The 9140-nt window shown below is 44.9% G+C and overlaps 1 protein-coding gene across 3 annotated transcripts in view; it reads left to right on the forward strand.

Moving 5' to 3' along the window:
* Positions 1-7157, forward strand: part of SCTR (secretin receptor) — a 36371-nt gene extending 29214 nt beyond the window's left edge. For all 3 annotated transcript variants that reach the window (XM_029605313.1, XM_029605312.1, XM_029605314.1), the window contains one exon: positions 5297-7157. In XM_029605313.1, coding sequence (XP_029461173.1) covers positions 5297-5470 — 174 coding nt within the window. In that variant the 3' untranslated portion in view covers positions 5471-7157. The remainder of the gene's footprint in view (positions 1-5296) is intronic.
* The last annotated feature ends 1983 nt before the right edge of the window (positions 7158-9140 follow it).

Below are 9140 nucleotides of genomic sequence, written 5' to 3' on the forward strand. Positions count from 1 at the left end.
CAGATTCACAGCATTACCAGTATTTTTCAGTATTGTTTTGTTTTATGTGATGTGCTGGAAATAGCCAACCCAGGTGCACTAGATCTTCTTTTCTGCTGAGGTGCAAACTATAAGTAAATAATAATAATTCATTTTTTATAGTGCTACTGCGAGTAAGTATTTATATTCTTTTTATTTCTTAACATTTGATTACCCTCCTTTCATCAAAAAAGACACTCAGGCAGGCTACAGTCATAATAAAACAGGCTTGTACAACAACAATAATACATCATGAAAAGCATTACAAAACACAGTAGTTAAGTCATCCTTAGATCCTACCCTTTGTCCCTAAGCCCCATAAAGTACTCAAAGCACAGTCTGTAATTTTAATAAACAGGAAAAGCCTGTTTGAAAAACCCGACCCTTAATCTTTGATAGAAAATCTGGCATCTGACATAAAAGGCACCAACAGCAAAAACTGTTGGGAAGACTGAAATACTCTAACTGGCTCATATTGGGTCAGTAAGTATTCAGGAATGATGAGTCCCTGCCCCAAAGAGCTTACAGTCTAAGTAGCTAAGTGACTTGCCAAGGGTCAGAAGACCCATCAGTAGGAGAAGCAAGATTTGAACTCTGTTTTCCCAATCCATCGCTGTAACCACTCAGCCACTCTTTCTCTCCTGTGCCCTCTGCAGTGTGTTACGAGAAGCTGGGTACTTAAAGCTGCCAGGTCATAGGATTGAAAACTCCAGGGATAGGTACAGCTAAGGTTGGCAGTCCCATTTTCCTCTGCTTGTTCGGCTCATGGTCAGGTCTTTAAACTTGATCAACCCACTGACCGACCAACCATCTATGCATTAATCACTGTTACTGTCTGTGAAGAATATTCACTAACTGACTAATCTCATCTGAATGACTCTATGAACCAGCTAAAGTATTCACAGTCAAAGAGGGATAGAGGGGGAGGACCCTGTTCCTTCCGTCTTCCATCCCCTCTGCTCTGATCTTACACTGTAGGTGTGATTGTCAATACTAAATCTAAGAGACTGCTCCAGAGAGGGTGGAAGGCTGCACTGGCCCCCTGCAGTCCTACCATGTACAGTCGGTGCGGATGAAAAGGCATTGCCACGCCACCATGGAAACTCAAATTCCTCGCGGCTTAAGGACCACAGAAGCAAGTGGCCTTAATCCCTTGGCACTTCTAAGGAGTTCGGGAGTCGGGAAATGGTTTCTGATGACAACATTTGCAGCCCGGTGACACGGTGGATTTGGATTTGATTTGATTCCTGGGCTCAGCTTCGGCTCCCCGGGCCGACCGGCACCTGGGATGCAGCAGAAGCAGAGTTTGCAGCCCCAGCAGGGAGGAGTCCCAGCCACGGCAGGAGAGCAGGCACACCGGACTCCAGAGGGAGCTGAGGACTGGGCTGGACAGCAGGAGAAATTAAAAAAACGGAGGAGGAAAAAAAAAAAAGAGCTGGGTACTAGTTGCGAATGAAATCTTAACGGCACCACAACCCCGTTAGTGGCCAGCTCCAGATTGAGATCGAATCCTAGAAGAGCTAGGACACTGCTTGGTTTGAACTCCTCCCCCCACCTCTCACACACAGAAAGTGCTAACCAGGATTTGTTTGCGCGTCCTCCTGGCTCAGTTCTGTTTGTGCTAATAAATGTGTTTCGTTTGGTCTCGAACCTCTGTCCTGATTCCTGGGACACTACTTTGATAGACTAGCAACACGCGGAGTGGACTTCTCCAGAGGGCAGAAGGCTTGTAACTAGGAGCACAAACTCTGGTCCCTGCCGCAGAATTCCTCATTCCTCATGGAAATGTGGGAGACTGTGAGGGCCAGGTCAAAGCACAAGTGACAGTGGTCACTGCTTCTCTCTTCCTCCTCACCCCACCCCAATCCAGCTTGGCGTTAAAAGGAAGACTGCAGCAGTTGCTCGGGCCATGTCTTTCTCCTCTGCTGCCTGGGACTGGCATGTTGAGCTTTGAACCGCGCAGTACCATGGTGTCTTCTGTGGTTCAAACCACCACGCTCTGGCCTTGGAGAGTGTGACCCAAGGCACGGCCACTGTCCCCCTTCTAACATCAAGTCTGGATCAGGAAAGGGGATCGGACAGCTGGGGAACGTGGGTGGGGAAGAGAGGATTTGCAGAGAGGGGTTAAAAATGTGAGTGAGTGGATTGGAAGGGATGTGGGAGTGGGTGAGTGACAGACTTGGAAGGAAAGGGAAGGTGTGAACTAGGACCCCGCTTCCCTTTCATTTCCTCTCTCTGCTTACGATGCTCTGCTTGTTGTGCTCTCCATTTCTCCCTCTCCTCCCCTTTTCCATCCCTGATCCCTCTCTCTTCCCCCAGTCCCCAAGATTCCCCACATCCTCATCTGCCTCTCTACCCCCACTGAGATCCCTTCTCTATCTTCCTCCTCTGAGATCTCCTCCTCTCTCCTTCCCATCCCCCAGATCCCTGGGGGATGAGAGTCATCATAGATAATCAGCTTAACTTAAAAAAATTCATAAATACCACCACCAAAGAATGTTTCTACAAACTACATGTACTTAAGAAACTTAGACCCCCCTCCTCTACTTCAATGATTTCCGTACTGTTCTCCAGGCCCTCATCTTTTCAAAAACCGACTAGTGCAACTCCCTCCTGCTAGGCCTCCCCAACTCATCCATCAAACCACTCCAAATGCTACAGAACGCCGCAGCCAGAATCCTCACCAACACACGCAAAATGGACCATATCACTCCCATCCTAAGAGACCTCCACTGGCTCCCCATCTCGTTCAGAATCCTCTACAAGAGTCTCACTATCATTCACAAAACCCTGTACAACCAGGACCTCAACTGGATGAATGACTCCTCTAATAGACCTACCAGATCAGCCTACAAAGGGACCATACACACACCTGTACCCAAACTCACACACCTCAGCTCCACAAAAGATTGGGCGCTGTCTATTGCAGGACCCACAATTTGGAACTCGATGCCTCCTACTTTACGTTTGGAACCAAACTCACATATGTTCAAAAAACGATTAAAGACCTGGCTCTTCCAACAGTCTCTTCCATCCGGACCATATACCTCACTTTACCTCTCATAACACAGCCCTAGCCTACACCCCACTGCACTCTGTAAGAGATTTAGGTGTCTCCCTAGATCAACACCATAACTTCAAACCCCACATCATATCTCTTCTAAAAGGGGGCTTCTACAAACTACACATCCTTAAAAAACTCAAACCCCTCCTCCATGCTCAGGATTTCCGTATAGTACTTCAGATGACTGTCCTTTCTAAACTGGACAAATATGGGTTTAAAGGGGGTTTTTACAAGTTCCTGGAGGAAAAACCCATAAGCCATTATTAGCCAGGTAGACTTGGGAAAGCCACTGCTTATACCTGGATCTACTCTTTGGGATCTGCCAGATGCTTCTGATCTAGTTTGGCCGCTGTCGGAGACAGGATACTGGGCTTGATGGGCCTTTGGTCTGACTCAGTATGGCCTATCTTATATTCTTATATCTTTTCCCGAAGGACTTCTTTGTGCAGCAGTCAAAATATTGCATGGCGCACAGCACTGCTCTGACCAGGCGCATCGTGACCACGCTGTGTCACCTCTAGAGCCTCAGTACCAAGAACTTTCAGAAACCTGAAACCCTTGTTATCTGCTCGGGAATGAAATATTGGCATGCCAAAAGGGTGAGCGTTATTTTAGTTACTCCTGGCTACTTACTGGATTACCTCCACAAGAAGTCACTAGTAGAGAGTTGCGGTTTTTTAATTTGAAATCCTAGCTCAAAAGTCGGAAGAAGGGAAAACAGTGAACGCGAGAGTTTCCTGGAAAAGAACTTCTTTTAAAAATCTCTTTATTGTGGAAATGTGTGTCAAGGAGACACAGCCGCGCCGGAGTTGTGCAGCTGGACTGACCTGTCCAGCTGCAGGAAACAGAAGGCACCAAGGATGGGGAAGCCAACGTTGCACCCCCGGGCGCTGCTCAGTGGCATTTCAAGCTGCGAGGATTCCTGCAGTGAGCTGGGAAGCGAAGCACAGAGCTCGCTTTTAAGGGCAAAACGGGAATTTGAGGAAAAACCCTTAAAAGACTAGTCTGGTTTGCCCACTGCTGCCACCTGCTTAGTTCTGATTAATTGCAACAAGACGTATTTACCAAAAGATAACAATGAAAAAATAATCTTCTAAGGGACCATCATATAAACCCCTCACTTTAATGCCGAGTTTCTGGCGGGTGAAAATGCTTTGTGAAGAAATGGTCAGCCGCTTCAATTAATAATAATAATGGGACTGAAAAGAAAAGAAAGAATCTTTTGAATTTGAATACATGCTGATTCCGGCCCCTGAAGCAGCAGTTTTGCGAAACATGGTACCTTGTTGGGCATGAATTAATTTCAACTAATGGGGGAAGTAGTGCACTTTTTTAATAATATTTTTTGTGAAAATTGGACCAATGATTAAAACTCTACCCCTCTGATTTATCGATGAAGCACACGCAAGGCTCTAAAAGATATTAAAGTGAGGGGTTTATATGATGGTCCCTTAGAAGATTATTTTTTCATTGTTATTTTTTGGTAAATGCGTCTTGTTGCAAGTGATTATTATATCGTATTGTGGCTTTTTTCTATACTACCTGCTTAGTTCTGGGCCTAGTAGGAAATGTGGATTATAAGAACCTAGATATTCTGTATTTTTAATAACAGGGTTTTGGGTTTTTTTCTTGCTTTCTTATTCTTGGTTATAATGGCAATATGCGTGATACAAACTGATGAATCCTTTTTCCGCAGGGGGCAGAAGAAGCCATCGGTCTCATGGTTAAATTAATATGCATATATTAATATGTAGCCATCAAACACAAATAAAAACATTCCTCCCCCAGGGTACCAGCTATAGAAAGTGAAGCTAAAAGACTTGGCTACAGTAGCCGAGTAGGAAGTGACTCAGCAGCACGGGCCAGTCCTGGGCTGCTGCTCTGAATATGTGCAAAGTGGCAGAGGCCTAACAGCCGTAGTCATCCTGGAGCAAAACCGATTCTTTGCTCACTGAGGCATCTCTTATTGGGTCAAGGCAGGAATTACCGAAAGATGCTGCTATATACAGGAACTTTTGAGAGCACAGCTACAACCACTGGAAGGTAGTCTCAAGGTGGAGATGATTATGATTATTCTTTCGACAGTCTAACCTTTGTAACTTGCTAGTCCTCGGTCCTGACTCCCTGTCCTTGCCGTCCCACCCTCTTCCACTGGACATGACTGGTCACCGCTTTCAGTACTCACATTTTTTTTTTTTTTCTTGCTTGGTCTAGGTTCAGTTTGAGATTCAGAGAAAATGGAGACCCTGGCATCTCAGGAAACTGTTCTGGTTCCAGCAGCACAAGAACTCCACAGCTAGCAGTGGAGGAAGCGTCTTAACTCAGCTGACTAAATGCAGTCCGAAGGAGCAGAGGAGGTCCAGCGCCCAGACATCAAGCATCATGTAGCAGATAGAAAGAGGCTCCAGCCTGTGTGTGTGGAGGATTTCAGGCACGTTGCAAAGCTCGCACGAGAAAGGGAATGCCAAATGTGCAGAATTCATTATCTATCCATCATGTGTTGGGTTAATTATTCTTGCACAGTCAGAAGCCTCTGAGCTTGGGTTACTTTGAACTGGATGGGAACCTTGGATTACTGCCCGCCCCTCCCCCCTCCTAATTCTGGGCTCAGTATTTTCTTCTGTTTTATCTTTCTGTATTAACTTTCCTCTTTCAGTACTGCTTTCAGGGATAGTAAAAGATGTCGTAGAAATATCAGACCTGTATGTTTCCCTGGACCTGTGACAGTGAGCTCAGTTTACCTGGTAAATTTTCTCTTTACGCACTCGGTACTGCATAGTGAAATAGAGAGCCCAAAGCTCAGACTGTGTTTTTTTCCTGAAGCCGATGCTGTCAGACCTTTAACCAAGCACTATCCTGCTGCCTGGTCCAATCAAGAAGGAACGTGTATTTCCCTTTCTCTACGTTGTGGCTGTGTGTGCGTAAAAAGAAAGCGACAAGTAACTTATGGCGGCAACCTGTGTGCCTCATTTGTGGAACGAGAGGGGAATGTTGACTCTGAGAGCTTTAACCTTGAAGCGCAGACATCAGTGAATCTGCGAGCAAGGGCGAAGGATGTTGTGAAAATAGATCAGCCCTGCTAGAGATGCTACAGCCCAAGTGTCCCAAAGTGAAAGAAGGTCGAAGGCACCAGGGCAGCCCATTCTTGAAAGCTGGCGTGTTTTACTTTTGATGTGTCGGTGTTTGAGGGACGCTGGAAGCTTTTGGATGCTTTCGGCTGGCTGTCCTTGGTCAGGGCACACAGGGACTTTGGTTTACCGCCGAGGCTGCAGAATTCGGCAAGATCCCTCCTGCTGCTAACAGTGCACTGTGGCAAGATATCAGGCTGTGGTATTAATAGAAGAAGACGGTGCTTACATTCTTTGTAATTACGAGTATTTTCGGCGTCCTTCCTATTGATAAAACTTTATAAGTGAGGCCTTTGGGTTGCTTTCCAACATGTGCTACCTTTCCTATTGATTTCTTTCTGGACTTCTTGCTGAAGTTTGGGTACCTTGTGCGCTTTGTCTGTTTCCACATATGCAGTACAATGCACATTCACGGTACTCAATAATAATCATAATCAGATGGATGCTCATTGTATGGCATTCTGATCACATTTCTCTGCTAGCTGGTTAAGATAATTTTTTTTTTTTTAATACTTCGCTTACTGAAAAGGGGAAACGTCCTGTGGCTTTCAGATTGGTTTCTGCTCATTGCTTTTTCATACAAAGCTAGAAAACCGCAAGCTGACTTTCAGTTGGCACGTTTGCATGCAGCAGTTGGAAACACGAAGTGAAAATGCAGGGAAGAGATACCCAACATGAAACCACAGCGCATCTTCCAAGATCCTTCGTCAGCTTCCATCCCAAGGCATTTTCATACCGATAGTTCTATTTTAAATAGTGGATGTTTTTCACCTGGGTTGTTACTCAAGTAATTGCAGTATTGCATACACCCCACTGCATCCCCTCTCTCAGGGCCCGATGCTGAATTTCAGCGCACATCTTCTGTACGGAAGTGCTAAAAAAGAGCTGGCTCCCAGTGCAGTAAGCTTATGTTATGATAATGCAGCAGGAGCTTTAAAAAGGCACGTTAACCCTAAAAAATATGCACACAGAAATATGCTTAGCATATAATAAACATATGCACATAACACATGGCCTATGTGCTTTGTTGTGTGCAGAAAACAAATGATTTGTATGCATAAAACTGGTGCTCCCAAAAGGTGTGCACACAGCATGAGTGAGGAGCACAAAAGTCGTGCACACAAAATGCTTGTCCAGGGCGACAGTGGGGCAAAGCACCATAGACTATCACTAGCCGCAGAAATATGAGTGAATTTTACTCCACTTCTGACCAGGAGTTAAATCGTCAGTGTTACAAAAAGAAAAAACTTGTGTTGAGCCTTCAGGATTTTAAATCACTTCCCTGCATTGGGGAGTAATAGCTAATGCTTTCATTAACATGGAATTTGAATGGAGGCACGTTAGCATGCACACAGTTTTGCACGTAAAACTCCTTGTTACATTGGGAGCAAGGTTGTCTGCACAAAACTGTGTACGCAACCGTGAGCCAACGTATGCGCACAGCCTAGCACACACCTTATTACGTTGGGGGCTTCTGTTCTCCCAATCGGGCAGGGAGGAGAGTGGAAGGACTGCATGGGATGGGTAGGTAGGAGAGTAAGGAGTGTGTGCAGGGTGTGGGAAGTAGAGCAAGGGGAAAGGAGAGTGAGAGTGAAATCCCTTGGCAGCCCCCTGCTGAGGAGAGATGGTGGAGAAGCAGCCACCCAGCCCTCCGCTGTAGTGCACAAGGTAAGGGCGTGCTGTCAATGCACTTCAGCATCATGAAGAGCTTTGGAAAGATAACCTGGACCACTTATAATTTTCCTCGGGTAGCGTTCAGTAAATTTTGGAAAGTTTAGAACAGGTTAGGACTGGCCATTCCCGAGTGGTAAGAGAACAGACAGACAGATATGCACTTCATTTTGTGTAGAGATACATAAACAGGATATTACATGGCCGGAATGACATTAAATGAAAATGTAAAAATGTCTCACTTGTGAAATTGGACAGCACTGCATATGTATCAGGAGACTATTTTATTGAAGCAATTTTACAGCAAGATAACAGGAAGCTTAGGGCCTCATTTACCAAGCATTTTTCCCCATAGACCCAGAATGGAAGAAAAGCTTTAATAAATCAGGCCTTTAGTGTCCATATATATATCCAATCTAATATATAAATGAACCCCCAGTGTATTTTAATTTTCTGCCGAATATCAAAAATAATTCTTTGCTGACAATCAAGTCTTGAATTTACATACTATTTGAAAGGTAAACCGCAAAGTGTCGTGGGACCCTTGCACGTTACCCGGTAATTAAACAACAAAAAATTTTTGAAAAGGTAGAGGAAGGGTTTCATATATAAATTTCTCAGCCCAGCATAAGGTCAGTGGCTACAAATGTAATTTCATCATCGATACGACGCCATTGGCATGTATTAGCACTCCATGAGATTTTTAAAGAGACACCGCTCATCGTCACCACGCGTGGCGCTAACATCAGAGATAAGCTGGTACATACTCAATTTGCCACAAAAGTTCACGTTCCCGTTAGAGGACATTACAAATGCGGACAATGCTCTCATTGTACAAACTGTATTGAAGGCTTGAGCTGGCAAGAACCGGTGACAGGGTATTTGATACATCGCAAACATAACACAACATGTAATTCAGATCATGTAGTCTATGCAATCATATGCCCATGCCCAGGCTTATATATTGGCAGGACCACCCGCAAAATAAGAGTGAGGCTGAATGAACATAAATCTAAACTAAATACATCGACTTTATCTGCTCCAATTGTTGCACATTGTGAACAGCATGGACACTCATATAGCACTTTGAAATGGACAGTTATAGATCACATACCCACCACGCTGAGAGGAGGAAACCACGAAGGCTTGTTGAATAAACGTGAAGCGTTTTGGATCTTTACTTTGAACACACAAGCTCCTCTGGGAATGAATGAGGCTCTTGATTGGGGCTCTCTAGTTTGAATGAATACGCGATGACG

The sequence above is a fragment of the Rhinatrema bivittatum genome, chromosome 6 (assembly GCF_901001135.1).
Source record: "Rhinatrema bivittatum chromosome 6, aRhiBiv1.1, whole genome shotgun sequence".
NCBI classification, from domain to species: Eukaryota; Metazoa; Chordata; class Amphibia; order Gymnophiona; family Rhinatrematidae; genus Rhinatrema; species Rhinatrema bivittatum.